The sequence below is a fragment of the Helicoverpa zea genome, chromosome 13, assembly GCF_022581195.2.
Source record: "Helicoverpa zea isolate HzStark_Cry1AcR chromosome 13, ilHelZeax1.1, whole genome shotgun sequence".
NCBI lineage: Eukaryota > Metazoa > Arthropoda > Insecta > Lepidoptera > Noctuidae > Helicoverpa > Helicoverpa zea.
In genome coordinates, this window is record NC_061464.1 from 5,231,773 (window position 1) to 5,256,250 (window position 24,478).

At 35.4% G+C, this 24,478-nt stretch overlaps 2 protein-coding genes across 3 annotated transcripts in view; one reads left to right on the forward strand and one right to left on the reverse strand.

Annotated features, from left to right (window-relative positions):
• On the forward strand, positions 1 to 6,738 carry LOC124635687 (protein tumorous imaginal discs, mitochondrial-like). 2 transcript variants are annotated; one of them, XM_047171637.1, is made up of 10 exons: positions 1 to 209; positions 393 to 601; positions 833 to 1,066; positions 1,276 to 1,444; positions 1,611 to 1,705; positions 2,149 to 2,310; positions 2,622 to 2,693; positions 3,078 to 3,185; positions 3,518 to 3,623; positions 3,803 to 4,831. In XM_047171637.1, the coding sequence occupies exons 1-10, from the start codon at positions 41 to 43 to the stop codon at positions 4,159 to 4,161; spliced, it is 1,683 nt and encodes a 560-aa protein (XP_047027593.1). In that variant the 5' UTR covers positions 1 to 40; the 3' UTR covers positions 4,162 to 4,831. The 2 variants fall into 2 exon arrangements, with proteins under 2 accessions (XP_047027593.1, XP_047027594.1); XM_047171638.1 differs by lacking the exon at positions 3,803 to 4,831 and adding an exon at positions 5,789 to 6,738 and having other exon boundaries at positions 3 to 209.
• Positions 6,729 to 24,478, reverse strand: part of LOC124636033 — a 23,375-nt gene continuing 5,625 nt past the window's right edge. The window contains exons 2-7 of the mRNA XM_047171989.1: positions 13,835 to 14,000; positions 13,313 to 13,402; positions 12,765 to 12,866; positions 8,071 to 8,144; positions 7,561 to 7,719; positions 6,729 to 7,094 (exon numbers count right to left, since the gene is read on the reverse strand). Coding sequence (XP_047027945.1) covers positions 6,948 to 7,094; positions 7,561 to 7,719; positions 8,071 to 8,144; positions 12,765 to 12,866; positions 13,313 to 13,402; positions 13,835 to 14,000 — 738 coding nt within the window. The 3' untranslated portion in view covers positions 6,729 to 6,947. The remainder of the gene's footprint in view (positions 7,095 to 7,560; positions 7,720 to 8,070; positions 8,145 to 12,764; positions 12,867 to 13,312; positions 13,403 to 13,834; positions 14,001 to 24,478) is intronic.

The following is a 24,478-nucleotide window of genomic DNA, read 5'->3' on the forward strand; positions in this document are numbered from 1 at the left end:
ATCTGTCAATGAACTGTCAATCTGTCATTTATTTTTCAAGATGGCTCCAAATCGGAGTGTTTTAGGATTTTTGAACCCAAAAACCATTAGTACAGTTTTCAGTAATAGTATCGCAAAAATTCCTTACCGATATGTGCATGGGTGTAATGGCTGTAAAACTTTTATAGGCGGTCAACCCATAGCCGTACTATCCGTGGCACGTAAAAATTGTAAGTTTTACATGCTTTCATTACATCACCGGTTTTTCATTTATTTCATGAACAATATGCTGTTCGAGCTGAACGTAATATTTTTCAGTTTTTCCGCTTATTTTGAGGTCTAAAAGTTGTCGACTTAGAATGTACTTTGACATTTTGTAAAACATAACCTAACTTTTGAATTTCGTCGTTCAGACAATGTCGGCCCTAGGCACCGATTTATTCACACGACGAACAGTTTGTGTGCGGCTGACTACTACAAGGTTCTCGGCGTTGCCAAGAACGCTTCTGCCAAAGATATCAAGAAGGCTTACTACCAGCTTGCTAAGAAGTACCACCCTGATGCAAACAAATCGGATCCAGAAGCTTCTAAGAAGTTTCAAGAAGTGTCAGAGGCTTATGAGGTAGGAAAGCTGAATTGAAGTGACACTTTTCTCATAATGTAGCAGTTTAAAACCGTTTATAAAAGTTAAGTTATGAAGTAGTAACTTATAAATAAGGACAGAATTTTAATTTCCTTATTTTCTTTTATCTATTTATTTATCAACTTCTTCCAAATTCAAAATGCTATACACAATATATTCTCTGCCAGTTATATTTTAAGCAATTGTTCAATACAATAAAACTATTTTCAGATACTGTCTGATGAAAATAAGCGCAAACAGTATGATACCTTTGGCACAACTTCTGATGACATGGGTATGAGAGGTGGTCCATCTGGAGCAGATGGCTTCACGCACCAATGGCAGTACAAGTCTACCATAGACCCTGAAGAGCTGTTCCGGAAGATTTTCGGTGACGCTGGCTTCAAGAGTGAGGCTTTCAGTGACTTTGCTGAATCCAAGTTTGGGTTTGGTGCAGCCCAAGAGGTATGTTAAACATATTTATATTTTAATGTCAGTTAATAGGTGATGTAAGAAAATATTTTATGTTACAAGTTTTTTTCAGAATTTTATAATTTAATTCATCATGTGATTGTACAACATCACTTTATTACATAGGACTGAGTTTATTTTACATACTGTATAATTTAAAAATGAAAAAATTATTAAGACATACATTTTCATTTGCATTTCAGATGGTAGTGAATCTGCGGTTCACAGAAGCAGCTCGTGGTGTGAACAAAGAACTAAACGTGAACGTTGTGGACACTTGCCCCAAGTGCCAAGGCTCTCGCTGTGAGCCTGGAACCAAGGCCATCAAATGTACTTACTGCAATGGAACTGGCATGGAGACTTTCTCTCGAGGTAGGTTCTATCAAAGTCACTTTGTGTGAACTCTGTTAGATTTAGTCATGTTCACTAAATTGACAGTGTCAAATCTTTTGAAAAAACTTTAAAATTTCAAGTTATAGTTGCAAGTGGGAAGTTTTATACATAAGCAAAGCTTTTTACATAAGCATTGATTGATCAGGTCCATTCGTGATGCGTTCTACATGTCGGCACTGCCATGGTACTCGAATGCTGATCAAATTCCCCTGTGTTGAGTGTGAGGGAAAGGGACAGTCGGTAAGTTTTATGAAACTAAGAATGTGTTAATATCTTTTATGCAAAGTAGAATTAATGTAACAATTCATTCTGTGAAAATGATAAATTCAATCAAATATAGATATATATTTTAAAACTAGCTTCCGCCAGCGGCTTCGCCCGCGTGGTGTGTTGATAAAAATAGCATTAGCCTATGTGTTAATCCAGGGTATCACCTATCTACATACCAAATTTCAATTAAATCGGTCCAGCCGTTTTTGCGTGATTGAATAACAAACATACATACATACATTCTCACAAACTTTCACATTTATAATATAAGTAGGATTACATCTCTCTGCAAGTATCAAATGTTTTCATAGCTTTGTTTTTCCTAAATGATTGCACTCACAATTTACAATTATGGATTTTTATTTCTATTGTTAACAATGTGATTAATGCCAACTAATATTTTCTCCATAAAGGTGCAACGCAAAAAGATCAAAGTACCAGTCCCAGCGGGTGTAGAAGATGGTCAGACTGTCCGCATGGCTGTCGGCAACAACAATGAGATATTTATCACCTTCAAGGTGGAAAAGTCCAATTACTTCCAAAGAGACGGACCAGACGTTCACACTGATTGTACCGTTAGTACTCATTGTTTGTGATTTATCACCAATTTTTATTCATCTTTTACAGCATATTTGTCATGGTTCATTCAAATAATACAATAAATAAAATTATCCCTGAGTAACAAAGGCTATATTTGATCGTTACTTATTACGTGAGTAAAACTGCCAGAAACAGCTAGTGTTTTTTTATGTGTACACATACTAAAAATCATTCCTGAATTTTTAATTATTCCATGAAAGTGTTATGTGAAAATTTATGTAGCGACTGTGTATGTGAAGTATTCCATAATTTTGAAAAAAATTAATGAGGATGTTATTGTTTACAGATTTCCGTAGCCCAAGCACTGTTGGGTGGCACGGTCAGGATACAAGGGTTATATGAAGACCACACATTGCAGGTCAGTACTTTTTTTCTGGTAAGAGAAGTCAAACATAATTGGGAGCAGCTTAGTAAGATATCATGATTACGTTACGTTTGCTGTGTAACTTTATATGTATACTCTTAACTCTATATATACTCATACATTAGGGGTCAAATTTCGACATGCCCCTCAAAAATTACTTGGCACACTAGTCAGTCAGTGGTTTGGTAAACATGAAATGTAGAGATTGCCACAACATTCGATGAGAAAGGTCATCGTACTGACGTGCATCACATGCGCTGGCTCTCGAAGCTAATTGAATGTTGCGGGACACAAATGAATTGGGTGTTGCGCATCATGTTGCGGGATAAAATGTTCTCTACTGGATCCGAGGTTTTAAGCTCTATATGCATGTTGCAGATAATGCCATGCACGTCGTCACACAGCATTATTCGGCTGTCGCGGAAGGGTATGAAACGTGTCAGTCAGCATGGCTACGGAGATCACTACGTGCATATCAAAATACAGGTATGTTCTGGTTTATTTGTGATTTTAAATGCAACAGCGATTATAACCAAGTTGTGACAGTATTTATTGAGAGTAATAATTTGGATAAGCGCCGATAAAGTAGTTTGAGTTTTCAAATTCTTAATAAAATCTAAAAAAAAACATATAACTTACTATATTTTATATGAAAAATTGAAGTTGACTACAATGTTACTATTAGACGTAAATGTATGCTCCATTTATTTATAAAAATGATTTTATTTTAATTGTACACAAGCCGTAATCACATTGATCACTGGGTTTTGTATACCTGACTATGTACATGTTTTCAACTTGAATATTATGTCCGTCAGGCACCAAAATCGCTGTCGAGCAAGCAGAAGGCGTTAATGTACGCTTACGCCGAACTTGAAGAGGATACCCCCGGACAGATACACGGCGTCACCCTCGATAGAGATGGTAAGAAATAGTACGAAGCTTACCGTCAAACTGCTTTGCTTACTCTAAATACAATAAGCCAAAAATACCACAAATATAGCTTATAAGACTACTGAAAACAGGGTAGGACAGACTAAATTTCAACTACAATCTCACGGTGAGATAAAAAAAGTGTATAGACAAAAACATTTATTTTACAGACAAATCAAAAAGCAGTGATTCGGGCGGTAAATCAGAAAAGGGTACTGGGTCCGAAAACATACACCATTCGAATCGCGATTCCGACGATGTTGATAGAAATAAGTCGAAAGTGTGGACGTATATTGAAAGTATAAGCGATACTTTTAATGCTAACAAAACTTATTTTGTGGTTGGTTTCTGTATGGCTGTTGTAGCGTGTGCTCTTGCGATGGTCACTGACCCACAGGACAAATATGGCGTGAATGATTATGTGAATGCAATTGAAGATAGACCTGGAAGTGAAATTGATAAGCCGTTTGGGTATGAAAGAGCTCTTAATAGGGCTAGGGAACAGAATCCTGAATTGTACAAGGAATGAATAAGAGGTTCTATTGTAGGTTTTTTTGTGTCAGTGATGAGTCTAAGTGGTCAGAAAATACTGTACCATGCAATGAAAACCATGTATGGCATAAAATATAATGAACTTTCTCAATATTTTGAATGGTTCCTGTATCCCCCTAACAGTTACTTAAAAGCAATGCTCAAAAAGGTTTTCACTATCTTAGCTATAAGTTTGGATTAGTTTATTAGTTTTCCACCGATAAAGGGCTAAGCTTTGCAAAGACCTGGCGAATGTGACGCCTTCCACAATAAAATGACATATATTACATACAATAATATGTAACACATAAGTTGCAATATGCAAATTTATAATTTAGTCTAGGACTAAGATATGATATTGTTATTAATTTGTTTTAAAGTTTATGTACGACCCGACCAATTTAGAAAAGACCCTAAGATATGATGATGTTAAAGCTATATGGGATATTTTTACCTATGATATGATGGTAGGGACCTTTATTTCTATATGATATAATTATTTAATGTATATGTTGTGCATATAGCTTATTTATTTATGAAAGTGTGTTTATGAGAGTTGTGAGATTGACAGGCCTAGTCTACAGGTTATAGTATGATGGTCATACATTAGTTCCAATGATATTGTAAATAATTGTAGCCTGTTTTATGAATACATGCAATTTAAATTATTATGTTGTTTCATTCCGAACCTTTTAAAACCCTACACCATCATGCTATAATCCAGATATTTTAAATTCACTACACGAAATTTTATGAGATACTTTCACATCTTCACAATTTGAGAATTAATATTCAAGAAATCTAGACAGATAAATCAGTTATATGTTGGGACCTCGAGAAATTCATTTATAGCAAATTAGATTCCTACACAGAATTACGAATAATAAAAAATGAGTTTACTGTTGCAACAATAGGTATTGACAATCTTTTAAGAACTTTGGCTCACAAGTTTTCATTCGTTTGAACACTCGTACATGTTTGTCTGTAAAACAGACATGAGGTACTCAGCTGCACCCAGTTAGATTGGTAGCAGACCTACAACATAGTTGGGAGAATGGAACATGTTTTTTTGAAAAAAAAAAAAAAAAATTTAATGGAATATCTGGTTTTAAGGACAGAACGCAAAAATATTTTGAAATGATATCGAAGTTCAGTTAATAGTCATAAACAATTGGTTTCCAGGAGCAATGGGGGAGAAATAATGAAAGGTCTAATGTGAACCTTTTCGTAGGTTAAATTATACAGTAAAAGAGCTGCATATTGTAAGTTCCAATATAATTAAATATCTGTTAGTTGGAGTCTTATGTAACTAAAATATGTAAAATACATAGTAATAGAAGCTCATTTTACAATGAAACTCATTGTATGCTGTAAATATTGTTAGTGTTACCAGTAAATATCATTATCATTCATATTATTATGTATAAATATATGAATACAGAGTGTAGTAGAAAGTGAAAATTCGTAAGTGTAATACTCTATCTACGTTCTTCGCCCCCACGAATGGGAGTGTCAGTAAAGAAATATCTTAGTTTTCAAAGTACAGAAAACATTAGATTTCTTCCTTATAGTTCATTGATTACTAAAACCCATATGTATCGTTGATTCTTATTTAAAATTTTCAGGTAAGAAAATGTCGATATCTGAAATAGACATGGTGGATGCTGTTAAAGAGGCCATTAAGGACAAAAAGTCCTTAGAAGGAGCGTCTACCGAGGAGGAAGTACTCGAGGAATCTAAAAGGAGCAAGGGATAGATAGCCAATACTATACTTTATGTGTATTTTAATGTGGGAACAGTGCTTTGCTGATGAAATTGTGGCGTAAATGTTGCCAGATCTGCCATAAATAAGGGAGTAAGATTTTTTTTGTCATATGCGCACTTTTTACATGTATAATGGCAGAAAATATTCAGAAATGTTTGTCCTTTGTAAATGCCTGTTAACCAAATGGGGATTCTTTATCCCTTATTCCTTTTTTTGTTTATTTTACTACGCCTAGGAATTTCTCTCATATTCTTCCAAAGCACAAAGTAGGTATATAAATGGATAATTTTTGCGCAGAAATGTATGCGGGTTGGTATCGCGATACATCTGCTTTTATTGCATGATAATACTAATTAAAGTAAGTTTGTTTGTAACATGCAACATTTTTATCTTTGGAAAATTCTTCACGTTTTCGTGATTCGAATATCAATAAATGTTAAGTTAGCGCGTAATTTTATCAGCAAAGCTCTGATACAATATGAAATTTTTCGAAAAATAGGTTATAAAATTCACGCTTCGCTTTAATGAGAATGTTTTATTTTTGTTTTTTGATGTATATTTAATTATACCAAAAATAGGTATCGAGCCGTTTGTATTTCCTTTACAATTCTGTGATACAATGATGAATGGAGTAAACATTTCGTTTTAGACTTGCGAATATAATGAAAATATTATAATTTGTCTTGATGTCTGAAAATTCATGTTTTATTGGACATTTCACAAAGTAATATTATAATCAAAGAAGCTGTACATAGCCGTTGACTAGTGCGTAGGAAATGGTAGTTAAATAAAAGAACAAATTACTTACAACTTTTGTTTTATTGTAATATTATAACCTACTTGCAAAACCTTTGTTCGCTGACGCTAAGTCGCAAATTGGCGAGATTTATTTTTAGAAGAAAACACAGTTAACTTCTTTTTTGATGCATCTTGGTCTGAGATACGCACCTGTGGCCGTCTCTATTGTGAACGTTTGTGTCAATTCTGTTAATTTCACCGAATACTGAACATCATTTACCTCATTGAGTTTCGTACAATTTATACTTCTCGGCTATATAAGCGACGACCGAACCGCCCTGTTGCCTCAGCATGGTCAAGCCGCAGGACAGAAGCAGCACTGCGCCTTCCACGTACCAGCCGTACAGGAACCGCACGTAACCCGTTACCTGAAAATTAATAGACGACAAAAAATATAGACAAATCTCAGTAGGAACCGCTTGGCTTTTATTAGCGAGTTGAAAAAAATATGACTGTTTAATTAGGATGGGTAAAACTGTCTCACCTGCTGTCTTTATACTATTCTCGCCTTTTAGAGCGCAGAACATAATAATATATTATGTTATCTGAATGTATGTTCTTCGCTGTAAAATGCGCTCATTACTTGGCACCTAAATATGTAAAATGTTATCTTGCTACTGAAATAAAGTGTTCTAAATCAGTGCAAAACAGGACAGGAGTAGAGGGAGCAGGACTACCATTTCTATAAAATTTTTGGTCCTCTTATTCTTGACTTGGTTTTAAAATGTTTGTAGAGGACTAGAGAAGGTTTAAACCATACGAAGTTTGTTGGGTCATCTAGTCTTAGGTTCATAATTATTTATGTAAGGCATACTGATTTGTTAGAATACTCACCCGATCCAAGCCCCCGGTGGTAGTAAACTCGACGGGAAACATGGCTATGTCTACGGGTTTCCTCTCCCGTGCCCATCCGAACGCCACCGCTCCGCAGAGGTAGTAGAGAACGGCTGTCAGGAAAGTCCAGCGACAAACGCTGAGCATACCTAGTAAGCGCTGGAAAAGGTTAGAGCACGGGATTAATGTTGATGCAAGACAAAATTGTGTCTGGTATCGATCGACAGAATTTGTTCTGCTCGTAGGGATTTGGAGATATAAATGAGAACGGGTTTTAATTTTTAATCCTCTGTCCGCAAAAAAATACTATGAATGTAATTTTTTTTTTTTATTGCAAATGGCTTTTTTAGGTTTATCGCTAGGTACCTACATTTCCCGAATTGCAAAAGTAATTCTGCGTTCTGGACTTTGATCAGTATCGAAGAATGATGATCTCTTGGTCCAAAACTAGGAAGATTATAATACAGTATAGTACAGTCTATACAGTAATATTCATCTGGAACAGCTTACCATTAATTTCTTACGAACTCCTCTTCTAGTGGGTGATTTGAGAACCTCCGAGCTTCGACTGCAGTTTGGGCTTTCTGAAACATAAAAAAATATAGATAATTATAAATGGTAGCAATGTTTGTGCTGCAATTATTCGTTATCTAAGTATTCATTTCTAACAGTAGTAGGTTCAAACTTTTACTTGGTACAGTCAGCGTCAAATAGTTAGTGACACTCAGGGTATTCAAATAAATAGACGCAGCCAAAAAGTCAATAATATCGGTACAAACAAAGTTTCCATATTGTTGTCAACAATATATTCGCTCAAAAGGTCGAGACATTTAAAATGTCATATAGATCGATTCAGTCAAACCGCCATAAATATGGTTACAGTCATCTCGCCAATGGTATCCAAGCATTATGACTGTTCAAAAATATGGAATACATTAGAAAAATAAACTTTACGCCTTTATATTTTAAATATTATTTCTCACGCCAACATTTCACAAAATGAAAGGGATAGAAACTTCTGCTGTCCTTTTCATTTTAAGCATGACGTCATAGACATGTCTTTTATTTTGTAAATAATTTCGTGCATAGCCGTTTACGATAAGTAGGTACTTATAATTTATGCAATAAATAGCTGACTGGAAATAGATGTAAACCTCATTGATAATGAGTACGAGTATATATGTTAACGGAAATGTATGTAATCCGTCATTGTATATAATTCCTAGGAAATCTATGTAATTCTTAAAAGCGCCCGGAAACGTGTAAAATAAATTACATTAGACACATTTCCTGGGAAATCTATACATTTCCTAAATAGTAATCAGAAATGTATATTTAAGATATCAAGGGGTAAACGGAGGGTAGCGGAGCGAGGGTATTGCATAATCCGATCGGGCACAATGTTACCTGATTGAAGCGAAGCATGCAAGAAGGCATGCAGCATGGAAACAAACATGCAACATGCAGCAAGCATGGCTTCTGTCACGGCTCCGGCGCTGCGGGGCTCCGGCGGTTCCATGCGAGCTTATCGTCGCAGATGGTTTTCACGCTCACCACTACAGCCTGTACATAGGTACATCGTTTTGGGTATTGTACAATCTCTGTGTATACCCAATAGCATCGCTTTCTTTTCTTTCATTCTTACATTCTTTTGACAAAAGAGTTGCTAATAGAAATTCGTCATCTCCATTATTTTTAATTTATTTTTTTATTTTATAAGCGTTCTTTGATACAATCGCCACAAGCTCTGGCATACTACTGGAGAGAGTAGAAACCGAATACAATCAATCGCCTGTATGTGGGACTCCTCCGATCGGGTTTCCAATTGGAGAATCGAATCAGGTACCTGACATGTGCGGCCGTCCTTACATGCTAGTTTATTTTTCTAATGTGTTCCATATTTTTGAACAGTCATAATGCTTGGATACCATTGGCGAGATGACTGTAACCATACTTATGGCGGTTTGACTGAATCGATCTATATGACATTTTAAACGTCTCGACCTTTTGAGCGAATATATTGTTGACAACAATATGGAAACTTTGTTTGTACCGATATTATTGACTTTTTGGTTACGTCTATTTATTTGAATACCCTGAGTGTCACTAACTATTTGACGCTGACTGTACGTAACTATCCGCCAAAAACATTCCTTGTGTTTATTTGTATAGTCAGCTTCAAAAGACTAATCGTCCAGATAGACGATTAGTCCAGCAATCCACAATCTTCAAAACTGCTAAACAACGTGCAATTAATAACATACGAGAGTACTTATTCATCAAATTTTTTTGAACATACAACTTAAGAAATGATGATCATTTACTACGCTGAGCAATTTTGAAAATTCGGATTGGTTCATCAACTTTTAATGCTGACCGTACCTATTGTGCGAAGGTACCTAGGTATGAAACAGCAATCAATTTTATTACATTTTTCGTCATTAGTTTTTGTTATATTAAAAGCTTATCTTTACGATACAACTGAATAGTGCCAAACAAATAAAATAGCGTGTTCGATACAATCAGTATTTAGCTAGCTAAACGATACTCGGTCTAATTTAGCGAACTCGCTCGTTCTGAAGTAATTAGCAGTAAGTGCGGCGCAAGCTGTGAAAAGTGCTTGTAATTCACTTAATGCTTTGTTTAATTACCGGCGAGCCGCTACTGCGTTGCATTAAACCGATATTGTTACGGGAATGTGGAGCTTTTATACGGAGAGAAAAGGTGTTAAACAAATTGATGTGGAGATAGCTTTAGGCATGGTTTGGTTTACTTTGGGTAAAGCCCGAGCCCGAGCCGAGCTAGCTTAATAGTAATTGTGCCTAAAAGAAAATTCTAATTTTAGTTAATTTTTAATCTGCTTTCTTCAAGTCTTTAATTTATAAATTGAGGTCAACAGCGCCTGATATTAGCATAGCTAGGTACCTACCTACCTTCAAAATTTGTAAGCAGGCAATCCAGTTCTTGTCTGCTTACCTATTTATTTTGGGGAAGTTAAATAAATGCTTATCTCGTGTGAAAAGAATCTATCCGACAATAAATAGTGTCTGTAGTTGTACTAATAGAAATGACGAATGCATTCAAAATACGAGTAGGTAACACCCCATTTCGCAGGTGTGTGTGACATCGGCTGCACTTCGCATTAACTGGCTCACAGTAAGCAATAAGCAAACAGCAAGGCAGACGATTAAATATTTACCGACCGCCATATTGCCACATTAACGAATGCTCGCCACCGTATATTCCGTTGTAATGAGAATGTATTGAGCGCTGGCTGGTGCGCAAACATCACACTGGGAACATGCATCGTGGTAAATAATGAGAGGGTTAATTCGTATTAACTTGACATTGGGCATTGCTACTTTACATATGTAATATTGTAGGTTCTACACAATATATGCTAAGTAAAGTATCTCTGAATGTTGAGAGTAACAGCAAGATGCATTTCAGCTAGTTCTGTGAAACCGGACATAAAAGTCTGAAATCGCTAGTCCACCTGTTCTGCGTGATGATAATGACGATATTGTAAAAATATATTTTTTGTTTAAGGTTAGCTAACAAAGGTGTTTGCCTATTTACCTACCTATCATCGGAATCGCTTGCACGAAATTTTATGTGCTTTGCCGGCCATACCTACCTATATCGGGTGTGTCGTTCATAATCACATTAAATGAAATGCGTTAATATACTGGTTAATATATGTCCATTAACACAAAGAAAAAAGAAAAATACGTAAAAATAAAAAAATGAATTTTTCAAACAAAGTAAATAGAATAAAAATGTTGAAAGAAAATTAGAACACCATATAAAAGTCAGTCATTACAAACCACTTTAATTCTCCCTTGAAAACTGACAGCTGTCAACTGATCAAAACATTCGACACTCCTAACTTTATCTCTGCTTTACACATGATGTTGTAAATTATAAAAACGAAAAATGACTCCTGTGGCTAAACCACTGAATGGATTAGGTTATTTTTTTTTACAATTCGCCATAGAATATCATAAAGTATATGTGATAGAATTTAATGTGATTGTGAACGACACACCCGATATAAAAGGACTCTGTGGTTTACACAGAGTATCATGGGTGGGGAGAGGTGGGGGGAGGTGGGGTACATATGTATGTTGTTGTTTTGGAGTATGTGTATATTATTAAATCATTGCGTAATATCACAACTGTCCCGTTACCAACGGGCCGTAGATCTCTGATAGCTGTGGGCGCTACGACTGATGAATGGATTGCTGCATTATATTATTCAAATACACGACGAAATTGTGATACGAAGGTTAAACAATAATAACAATAAATAAAGTCGCTCGTCTTTGATTTTATGCAGTGTTGTAGATCTTTTTCAAACGTGTTTCTCAGAAAATATTTGGAGTCTTGTTTTCTGCCTATTTAATTACTTGCATTTTCACAGTGCATTTGACAATACACTAAACTTTGTAAAGGTAATATAGGTTTCTATGCCTAACCGTACATTACTTGAGTTTTTGTTTTTCTTGTGTTTTCCTTACACCTTCTCATGAGATTCATGAGAAGGTGTAAGGGAATAAAGTTCGGAAGCTTCGTTGTTTGCACTGGTTTATACTAGTAGTATTATCATATCAGAATCCTAATAATCCAATAGAAGCAATGATGGATTGCTGCATATCTTATAATTATTTTTCCTTCAGTCTTTTCTTTGTGTCTGCATGCAGTACGAGTATCTCAGTTATTAAATAGTATTTCTGGATTTTTCTGTGTTGTGTGTTCAGATTCAAGCTTATAATTGAAACTGTCCTGTTTGAGGTGCCCCTGATGGCTTTATTATGATACAATGTAATTATAGCGTGTAACTTATTGTTGCTATTTAAAATATTGCTATTTTCTCTGGCGATGTCATTATGATGGTGCCACACACAGACGGTGCAATTTTGTTCTCATCACAGCATTTTATTCATATAAAACGTCGCATGCTGATGAAAACTACGTAATTACGGTGCAGGAGCCAATTATACATTAGTGTCATTCTTTTAACGTCGACTTCCAAGAGTCTATTTTAACAATTTTCACTGAAAACTGGGTCTATTAAAGGTCTTTTGAGGCAATCGCTTCAAAACATGGGGGTTTGTAGATACCCCAACGCAGGTAAACTTAGTGGTCCGAAGGGTTAACCTATGAACTTTCCACTATACATAATATTATGTACTATAGCTTACCTGTCTCATTATGTAGCACAGTGTCCGGCTTGTCCGGGTCACATCTCAGCCGATTGAGGCAAGCTTGAACGCGTACCACTATACATAGGCTGGCGTTTAACACTGAAACATGATTTATTTTATACCACCTCGAACGAAGGAGGGAGAGTGTTTTAAATAGGTCAATGGTAACATAAAACTAATTTTCTTTTAAAAGCTAGTAGGTAGGTAGGTAGGTAGTTTCTTCTAAGTTTCTTCTATTCAGACAAATCCAAATATAACTTTTCCAAAGTTATGGTCACTTTCCATTGTATTTTAGACATCAATGACTTACGGGAAAGGAATAGGTACATTTTTGTGGATGCCTCAAAACTGAGATCTGAATCTGATCTGATCTTGTCCAATCTGCCTTGAGCGTATGGGAAGAGTCCGATGCCTTACTGGGGCACAGAGAGCGATAGTTGCAAAAAGGCCCAGAAGGCTTATTCTATGAAAAGGTAGGTCTTCCTTTGTCTTTTTTCATGTAGGTATCCCAGAGAACATATGTAGCACATTAGTTCAAGACTTACTTAAATAAAAGTGTGCTGGAACAGCAAAGGCAGCGTATATTAGCGCGGAGGTTCGTCCCCAATTTGTCTGCGGCATTGGCGCGCCGAAGCCTGAGAATATTAGCATATTTTATTATTGGTTACACGGCAAAGGGGAACGGCTTATTGTATCGAGTTTGTGTGGCGAGCGAGTTTATTATGCTGTAAATGATAATTATATCTTGGAAACCAATGACTGGGTTTCGGAGGGCACATTAAAACTATCGGTGCCGGCTGTCATTGAACATCTTTGGCAGTCGTTACGGGTAGGCAGAAGCCAGTACATAAACCAGTCTTACGAAGGGGTATTGGGTTGTCCGGGTAGCTGAGTTGAGAAGGTCAGATAGGCAGTTGCTCCTTGTAGAACACTGGTAAGTACTGCATACGGTTAGACTGGAAGACGACCCCAACATAATTGTAAAAGAGACGAGCACGAGAGATGAAGCTCTGCTTGACGTTAATTAAAAGCTGGGTGATAGTAATTTGTTATGAAGTATCAGTTACCTAAAGCCGTCATAACATAGACAGTGAACAGAAATGTCCCGGACAAGTCCCAAAACTTTCCAGGGTCGACTCGCGCTCCGGTGCTCACCGCCTCTATGGTGAGGCGCCGCTCCTCCTCGATACGCTTCTCTATGGCTCCCCGCCATCTCGGAGACTGAGGAGTTATCTGGGGAAAAAGGATAACAGGACTTTAGCACTAATCAAACATATTCTCTTGTAAGTTGTGAAGCTACGTACTAACGTTTTTGGTGGTCACGATTCTTTCATGAGCTGACGACGATGAAGAACGACGTACCTAATAAAGATGTTACATATAGAATTTCATACTGTTTTGAAAAAAGCTGTACTCAGTTTTAAGTGGCTCTAATCTAGCCTAAAATCAATAGATAATATTGAAAAATTTTGTTCCGGAATATCTTAACATGCGTTATCATTTATTTTAGTTACCTACTTACTAATTGAGAGTAAACAGGTAAGCTGTAGTGAACACCTACCTAGTGTTCTGTAAACCAAGTAAAACCACTTACTCACAACCTAACCTTTAACCCTTCTAACGAAGGAAGCCTAAACAAAAACTTACATCGTTAACATTTACATATTACAGCGGAGTCTTGTAACAATATGTTAACCGACATTGACGTTTGACGGATAATGGATAAAATACATAAATCCGGTATAATCGGGGCAGGTTCTGATTAATTGCCCTCCTCGCTTTCCTGCGGCGAACAAATTTAATTCAAGTAAGTACGAGCGGTTTTCTACGCCATTAACTGCGCTCATTGCCCTATTAAGTAAGTTAGAACGATTTTCTATGACGCTGCGTAGCGTATGAGCTACACTTCAGTGCAGATAAACTGAGAAAGTTTGTAGGTGTAAATTGAAAAAAATATATGAATTATTTAGACATCATCGGCTTTGTAAATCGTTCATGTGTTTAGAACTCTTATGGAGAAAAAATGCAAAAAATTAAAGATAGTAAATAAATAAAAAAATTACAAGAAGACGGTGGATGTTAATTTCTGCATCCAGAGAAACTATAAAGGTTTCAAAGAAGAAAAAACTTAATAAAAAAATGCTAGCAATTTCTAAAGCTGGAACGGAAAAGTACTTAAGATGACATTTAAAATAAAGAAAAACATTGAAGAAACAAGACGGCGATCGAATTAAAAATAACGCTAAACTGTCAGCAGTTATTACTACAAATTGTCTAGAATACGACTTAGCTTACCGTAATTGGTTTCTTTGCATAGCTTTCGACGTTGGAAACAATTGAAAAAAAATGTAGAGGAGTTCTTAATTTGAAATGTTATTTTCTCCTTTGTTAAAATTTATTGTGATATGTAGGTATAATAAATAGATAAATAAAAAATAGCTGTCCCCGTAATTTCGCACACGTTTTGGTAGCCCCACTTTTCGCAACCGGGTAAAAAGAAACGCGTCCTTTCTCGGGCTTGACTTCTGTGTGCCAAAAAATATATAGGTATTATTTGCTTTCTTTTGAGTCGACATATAATCACAGACGATCACTCAATTAATATCTACTCAATTGTTAAGACAATAGCTAATTGGATTACTCACAGCAAGTTCTTTGATTGAAACGAATTGTAAAACATATTTTGTTTGAAAGGCTGCAAAGTTAATAAACCTTCTTTGTATTCCGAAGGTCAGAATCCTTTATGGCAAGCGTTTAAAGGTTATAAGAATAACATTACTGTTTCTTCCAAAAAAATGGTTAAAGTAAGTGGTCTATAAAGGGCAGAGTTTGATTTTCTTGTTTACAAATCCATCACTGAAAGGCTAAACCAGCTATTAAATTGTAAACATAAAATGGAAATATAAATTGTATGCAATAATTATTACACAAATATTGTGATTGTAATTATAATGGGTGATAAATAATCGAGTTAATCATGTATGTGGGTTTTCATTTAAAAATACAAGCATGCATTTGACTAATTACTTTGCACATTATTACTGTTTGTTTGATTATTGTGGCAGATTTAAATAAAGATTATTTACAGATGGATATTATGAATACCGAAAAAAGACTTAGGCTACTTTTTATCTCGATGCGGAAAGTAGTTCACCCGAGGGTGAAACCGCTGGGAACAGCTAGTCATTCATAAAGTCAATATGTTAAACTATTAATAACAATGAAACAAATTGATTGATGGTCCAATCTGGGCGACAGCAACGAAGAGTTGTCAAAGTTATTTATAGCTTTCCGTGCGTTCATAATATACTGTTTATCGATTTTACTGGGTTATTAAAATTTTGTTGTTTTTGTTTACTGTATGCTGTATGTGACCTGAATTATGAACCCACTATAACGATAAATATTTCCTATTGTAGAACAGTTGGCACAACCTCAGAGGTAGGAAAGTTGCTTGTATCAAGTTTGTCAATTAATCTTTCAAAGTTAGATAGCCAATATGTCAATGAGGGTTTTAGGTAACGTAAGCTTTATAACCGGGTGATCAGATTAGATCCCACGGAACGCAAATAAAACCGCTTGAGGAAGCTAGTAAGTTTATAAACTTTATCTATAAATGTCTTGTAAAATGGGTCAATTTTGATATGTTTGCAAAAATCTGACCCCAAAATTTTAAATTAACAAAAAAAACAGTATGTGTTTTTACTGTGCAAAGCGATACTGAATGCCCCTTTTTCAGTGAGGCTCGAGTTGTTGTCTTGGCATCCGTACACAGACCGCCTCCGGAATGCAATTAGAAAATGTAATTATTTTCTGTCTGCGTAAACCTTTTGTAAATTGAATGAAATAACTCGTCTCGTTTCGCTTATTTGCGGTGGTTATTTGATTTTGTGTCTCCAATTTAAAATATATGAAAACTTTGCAAATAAAAAATAGTAAATAAAGAGAATAATCTCCAGTTAGAAGATGACTTTGTATCCTCACTAATATTATAAATGCCAAAGCAACTGCAGAAAAAACAATGTACTAGAACACTTTTTATCCGACTACAGGAGGCAATACCCTCGAGATGCAGACAGATCTAGGTAGATACATATATATTACATTAGGTCATAAATAATCTTTAAAAGCTCAAATAAATATGTCAAAAAGTGATTTAAACTTATTTCTTTTTTCTATGTATTTAGGTATTGAATTCGGGGTTCAACCCCATCGTACATGACATGATAAAATAATTTCTTTAAGTGGAAGAGAAACTAACCGCTTTGCTTGTAGCTGTGCAAAATACAGTCTGACCCAATATTGTTGGTCGGTAGTGCACGTATAGTTTAAGTACCGGGTCATTAGGTAGATGTATTAATTACTATACTTAATAGGATTTAAATAATCTTTAAAAGCCCTAAATAAATATGTTAAATAAAACGTGATTTTAAACTTATCGGTTTGCTTGTAGCTTTGTGCGAAATACACTGATACGTCTGACCCAATATTACCGGCCAGTAGTGTACGCATAGTTTAAGTACCGGATCATTAGGTGGGTGACGTCAAGTGCAGTGCTATATGATATTGGCATGAGACGCGCGCCCACGTCCCGCGGTCGGCCAACCGTGACCAAGCTAATGATTATAGATTATCATTTAAGGGTTTAGTTTATTGACAGGGTCTTTGTATTAAGCTTATAATAGCTGTAGTCAGGAGATGATTTCGTATCTGTTGGTACTAATATTTTAAATGTGAAAGCAACTCTGCTGCAACAGCAATTAAAATGAAAGTTAATATACAGGCGGATATACAGGCAGTTTGAAACCTGAGAAAGGTAAGGCTTCTTTCTATCCGACTGCGGGAGGCAGTTCCTTTAGGGCGTGGGCGGAACTGCGGCAAACAGCTAGTCGTAATGGACGTAATGAACTTTAAAAGCTCCATATACTTAAGTCAAAAGTGAGTTTCCGCTTTGCTTTCCCTCTTTGCGAAATATCAGTGTGACCCAATATTCGTGGTCGGTAGTGTAGGTATAGTTTAAGTACCGGGTCATTAGGTGTGTGACGTCAAGTGCAGTGCTATATGATATTGGCATGAGACGCGCGCCCACGTCCCGCGGTCGGGTAAACGTGACGGAGCTAATGATTATAGATTATTATTTAAGGGTTTAGTTTATTGACAGGTCGTTTATTATGATAGTTATTAATTTTCTGAATTGTAGTTTAACTATCTGTAAATATAGAACAAAGATGGAAATTATGTTTTAATAAGTGTGTATGTTTGTGTAACTCTCTCACGCTAAATATTACTGGATGGATGGTGATGAAAATTAGCAGTAATCATCATCACCCGAGCCTTTTCCCAACTATGTTGGGGTCGGCTTCCAGAAAGTTAGCAGTAATCTAGCTTATTAAGTACCATACAGGTATATTTTTACCCATATGCAGGAAGTAGTATCCTCGGTATGCATATGAAAACCTTTAAATAAAAAATGTTATTCAACATTATTTTTCAGTTCTCTTATTTAAAAGGTACAATCACATATGCGTATACTATTGTAATATTAATATGTACTACCTAATAGCCAAGAGCCTCGACCAATACCTCAGGAGGCTCTCGTTAGGCGGCTGGATCAAGGGACTGATTCAGAAGGCAGTACTCCTTGATACGGCGCGTATTGTGAGGAGGCTTCTGTCTCTGGGACCCTAACCACCGGTACCTTGGACCCTGTGCTCGATATCGGTGGCAAACTATATTTTATATTTTTAAATGTTTTTTATTTTTATATTTAATATTTAAAAATGTAATTGATGTGTTCAAGAATAAATATAATAACAAAAAATATGTACTAATATATAGGTTAATATACGTTAAGATATGTTCAAGTATCATCTGATATTTATATAAAATATGAAAATATTCAAGAAATTCACTTGTAATATTATTCAAGTAGACCTTAAACCTTCAACGTCAACTAAATATGACTGCATAAACTTTTGACGTTACCTTTCCCCGTTGGACCCTAAGGTGGACATATTGATAGTCAATATTGTTGTCTGATATTGACAAGGGTCGAATGGACGGGACAGGGTACCAAGGGTGATTATTATAATAAGATACCGAATCTGTTTAGGATTTTACGTGGAAATCGGGGAAGCTAAAGGTCATATGTGAAGTGTTATGTTAAGTATAACTGGTTACGTGAAGGAAATTTTGCGAGAAGCGCTCACGTTGCGTGCAAATATGAAATACACTAGGAAGCTAATTTTCTCTGTTATGGTATTCATAGATTCTATTCTATCTTTATCTACATATAGGTACTACCATAATATACGTTTCGTGTTACCTAATAGTAAAAAGCTGAAAAGTTTGTTTGCTTGGTTGCACTTATGTCAAGAAACCCATTAAAAAGTAAAATGTTTTGATAGCCCTTTGTTGTACATAGGTCTGGTCGCAGTTAATGCATATGGCATTGGCGTCCAGATATTATGTTGTGTGTTAAGAGAAACATACAGTTAATTCAACTTATTGGTCGTTGAACTCAATTGAAAGGCCGTTGACATCCAACTCAAAAGCTGTAAGTGAAAATTGAAAGAGTGAGCAATATTCGCGTCTAACAATTCTCATTGTGTTCCAACAAACACGCGATATGAACCAAGAGCCCAGAGCCGCTAGACACTACAAATTATATAAAAGTTCAGCCCTAAAATATACAGAGTTTATTTGAAGCAATAAATTGATGAGATATTCGCCAGAATGAGCCAGGAATAACTTGACGACATACTCAGCTCAGGTACTAATAGTAAAATAATAAAAAAATCTAGTATTAGATAACCTTTTTATCGAGAAAAGGATCGGTGTGTGCGAAGTAGTTTCCACAGGACACGTTTGACGCTGGCAGAAGCCAGCATTTTACGAGTTCAACTGAAACTTCGTTCGTGGGTACGTACAAACTAGCGACTAAGCAAACTCCCAATTTTCGAATCTACTTTATCTCCTGGCAAACGTTTTATTAGTGAGAAAATAACTGATGTCTGATGGCACCTGGATCTCCTACTAAAACATCATCTATTCAGATTCACTCGACCATTATCTTGATTCAATTAAATTGTACAAAGTCGACAACAAAAGGCGAGACATATCTATTATCCGAACCAGTGGTCTTGTTCCAATCAATTATACAGGGTTATGGACGAAACAAAAAGTTACTTCGTATATTCACATTTCTAAGAATGAAGGAAAACGATTTCCGAGAATTTAGTCATAAAACCAGTCCTTGTCGGTTGTTAACAAATTGTAATAGAATAAGATTCGTTAACCAGGCTTATTAATCAGAATTTTGAGGTCTCTCAGATTAACCAACCATAATCGAGTTTATTATTTGAAAGTTTTAAGTAAATTAAGATTCTCACAACATAAATAAAGGATGTATCTTTTTTGTGTTTTTACAGGAAAGGGTGTTTGTGAAAGAAACTATTCTCTTTTAAATTAATTATAGCGTGTTATGTCAATAGAATCTAGCTAGAGAGTACGATGGGGTTGATATATCCATGTGGATAAAAACCCCGAATTAAATAAATAAATTAAAAAATAAACTTCAAATGTTGTAGAAAAAATTGCTTGTCATCAATATTTTTTGTAATCTTTTCTCATTGCTGTACCCAGCCTGGGTATCACAGCTTTCCTCTTATATCAAAAGGTAAGCATTTTCACCATTAAATCAATATTCCACCAGATATACCTTCCCATGTAAAAGGCCAGATAACTCCCATATCCGAAGACCTTTTGAAAAGGTCCCACATTTCCACAATAGGGTAACATAATGGGGAAACATCCTGTCTGTTATTACCTTTGTACCCATAAGTACCTATTTACATAATTAGCTAAGTATTAAGTATGCTATGAGAATGTCCGAGATAATAATGTGGATGTTTATAAAAGTTGTTGTGAGTTGACCTTTGTTAACCCTTCAGAGCTGAGGCCAATGTAGGGAAAAAGGTACATTTCTACCACCTCTATGACAAAAACTTTTGTTAATGCAGAAAAGTATTAAAACGGTTACCGTAAAATATTTTTGCTTCGAGTGTACTCGTATAGTTATCGGCACGAATCTTGAGCTCTGACCTTCACTTGCGCAGAAGTAATTTATTGGATCCCTTTTGTGGTATGAAGTGAGGCGCGGGGGCGGGCTAAAGCACTGATTGGCCCGCAGTGCATCGCGTCATAGCCGTCACTCGGGATTGGTTCTTTGCTAATAAATCACTTCTGCGCAGATGTAGGTCAGAGCTCAAGATTCGTGCCAATAACTATAGCTATAATTTTATTTATTTATTTAAACTTTATTATCATGGCCCATAGATAATACCTTAATATTTTCTTATTAATATAATAGACAATAATGCAATTAGCTTGCATTACTATGTAAAGTCACTTATTTATTTTATTATTTTTGTCCAGTTACATAAAATATGCTTACGATAATCTTAAACATTATTTCTTTAATATATATAGGTATACCTTAAAAGTATTATGAATGCGAAAGCGAGTTTTCTTCGTTCTCGCCACAACTTCGGCCATACCACAACTTTTCATCGCGGTACAAGAAGTAGTTCCCTCAGCCAAGTGAAACCGCAAGCAAAAGCTAGCGATACATAATTAATTAACTGAACCGCACTAATAATACTAGTAGCTACTCGTAATGGAAACTGCTCGTTCAATGTTTACCGATGACGTCACAGAGCTAGCTTCATATAAACGCAGCTTAGAAATACACTTCACAGTGCCATGTGTTAGTTCTGGCTTTTAGAAACATTTTTGGGGTCAAGTTTTACTTTAGGCTTAGGTTTTGTTATTATTTTTAGGGTTCCGTACCCAAAGGGTAAAACGGCACCCTATTGTTTTCGCTCCTCTGTCCGTCCGTCTGTCACCAGGCTGTATCTCATGAACCGTGATAGTAAGAGAGCTGAAATTTTCACAGATGATGTATTTTGGTTGCCGTTATAACAACAACAACAAATACTGAAAACTAGAATTAAATAAATATTTTGGGGGCTCCCATACAACAAACGTGATTTTTTGTCCGTTTTATAAATAATTGTACGGAACCCTTCTTGCGTGAGTCCGACTCGCGCCTGGCCGGTTTTTTGGTATTAGGTATTCTGATACAAAGGCGGATCTACCATGACGGGCAACGTAGGCGTCCCCAAACACTAATTAACTAGTGACGTCATATATTTCTTTTTTGTATACTCCCTTATGTGCTCTCTCTATACATATACTCCCTTGTGTACCCCTTTATGTACTACCCCTATGTAGAGAAAGTAAAATTTTAAATATTTAAGTCCATATACGTGTAAACTAGTCTATTGTAAGATTTTACGTCATATCTAGGTACCAGGATACAAAAATGATCCCCACTACACGTGTTGTAGGTAATATTCGTAGCATCGTAGCGTCGTAGCACCGTAGCATCATAGCACCGTAGCACCGTTATGCGTAACTTTGTAAAAGGATTCTGCTACGATTTGCTATAACTATGACCGTAATAGGAACGTGTCGGGTAAAAAATACTGCAATAATATTGTGACGGTACAGGGATTTTCCAATAAAAAAAAAACATTTTTTTTTTCCAAGAACATCTCCATATTATACCAAATGAAGTATATTTAAGTAGGCACTTAACTAGAGATAAACAATGAAGTCATGATTATGAAAAAAAAAATAGTTTAAAAATAAAATGTAGCTAAAAATCAATTTAAATATTTAATTACGACAATAACTTAATCAGTTGAATCATTTTCATCGTTTATTTGTTTTATAGTCCTATCAAGATTGCTTACCCTCACTTAAGTGCTTACCCAAATAAAATATAGATTACTGTCAAAAAAATCTTGATTGAATCAAAACATCTCATATTCCTACGTAGTTTTTTTCAGGTCACCTGTGAGCTAGCTTATTAAGTTTTGTATGACAAGGTATCATGTTGTGCGAGGAAAATGAGATTGTAAACACCGTCGTGTCATGTCTGTGTTTTCTCGAAACGTGTCAAGACATTCTAAGATTATATCTTGTTTCATAACTTGGTTATGATTTTTCTTGTTCATTTTGTAAAAATGATACATCGTCATAATATCGTAGTAGGTGCGAATAAAATGGAACTTTGTGGTTGAAAATATTTAAGTAGGTAACGAGATTAATATTTCATTAAAGTATTTGAAATTAAAGTTAACAGGCTTGAAAAGAGTTTGACATGAGTGTATATAACCTAAAACTTAACAGCAGAACTTAAAACAGAAAAATAACCTAATACATTCTGTAGAACAAGATGTTATATTGTTTTTTAATCAGCGCACTTTTGACAACGCACATTTTTTGTGACCCAACATTGTATTCTCGCACCAAAAAACACGACACAAAACATTTCATGAAACATGAAATATGGACGAAAACACACAACACCATTTGCACATATTGTTACGTAAATAAAACTTGCAAAATTTTTCAGTTGAAAAGCTGAAAATTTATTCGAAATTGTCGACGAACATTTTTCATCGCCAACTATTTAAATTCAGATTTGGGTAACTGTGCCAGGGGTAGGTCACTAGCCTTCAGTATTTCACTCACATTTTTAGTTTTCGATATTTCGATTTGAGGAAATTGGAATTTCTTGTGAATTTGACTTGACGCCTGTCTATCGCTGAAATTCGTTTGTTACAAATTTAAAATTAACTTAGCTGAAATGGGCCAAAGTCAGTGGCCAAAAGGTCAGATGCCTGTTAATGTAACATTTGTCACTTCGAAAATATCATCGAAATTATGTCTGAACGAAAATTGTGTTTGGAATACAAATGTTTCTATTTTTATCAAACAAATCAATTTTGGCAGGTCAAGCCAATATCGAAGTTAATCGAAAATATTTTATTTAACTTTTAACTTTAAATATTTTGGCCTGTTGATTGTTTGAGCCTTAACATAAACAACGATACCGTTTTCATAACTCAAATAAACTTTTTGGCTAAAAGGGGATATTTAAAATTGAGACTGCTATTTTTGTAAAGGCTTTTAAAATTATGATACCACAAAAATCTCGTGCCTACATTCACGTAGCAACCGCTCTACCTTCGCGAAGGAATTTACAGCATCAAATCAAAGGACGGTATCTGTGAAGGAAGCTGAAGAATTTACGAGACACGCAAAGCTGCCAGCCCTACCCTTTGTCATGTTAAAACACGTAGCAACGAGATTTTCGTTCAGAAACTTTTACTCAAACATGAATCGAGTTCATTTGCAAACTCGTGGTTTTTTTATCAAACTTAGTTTAGTAACAAACGATTTTTGAGCTGCAGTTTAACATTAAAAAAAAATTGCGCAATTAATATGATGCTTGTGTTTGGTGTTTGCTTATTAATTTGTTTGAAATAAAGTCTGTCAAAGGGTTCTGATGGTTGAATAAATATTGAGAGTTATAACGTCCGTCCTGTATGAAGAAAAGTACTATTACATAGTATACAGTGTGAGTTCCTCTACTATTAACTTAAATAATAATAAGCTTTAGCAGCAAATTCAATGGATACTGTTTAGATTAGGTTTCTAATAGATGGTAGGTACCAATTATCGTATTAATTGTACTTACATACTTATAGAGTATACTTACTTATTAGCAAGTATTTTTTTAGTATAAAATAAATACATATTTCCCGATATTTTTGTAGTGGGCGTGGGTTATTTGTAGA

Bases quoted from the DNA above. Each gene is read 5' to 3' on its own strand.
- LOC124635687 (XM_047171637.1), top strand. From the start codon at position 41: ATGGCTCCAAATCGGAGTGTTTTAGGATTTTTGAACCCAAAAACCATT. The intron at 3,186-3,517 runs GTATGTTCTGGT...TATGTCCGTCAG, and splicing joins ACGTGCATATCAAAATACAG to GCACCAAAATCGCTGTCGAG. The intron at 3,624-3,802 runs GTAAGAAATAGT...TTTATTTTACAG, and splicing joins CGTCACCCTCGATAGAGATG to ACAAATCAAAAAGCAGTGAT.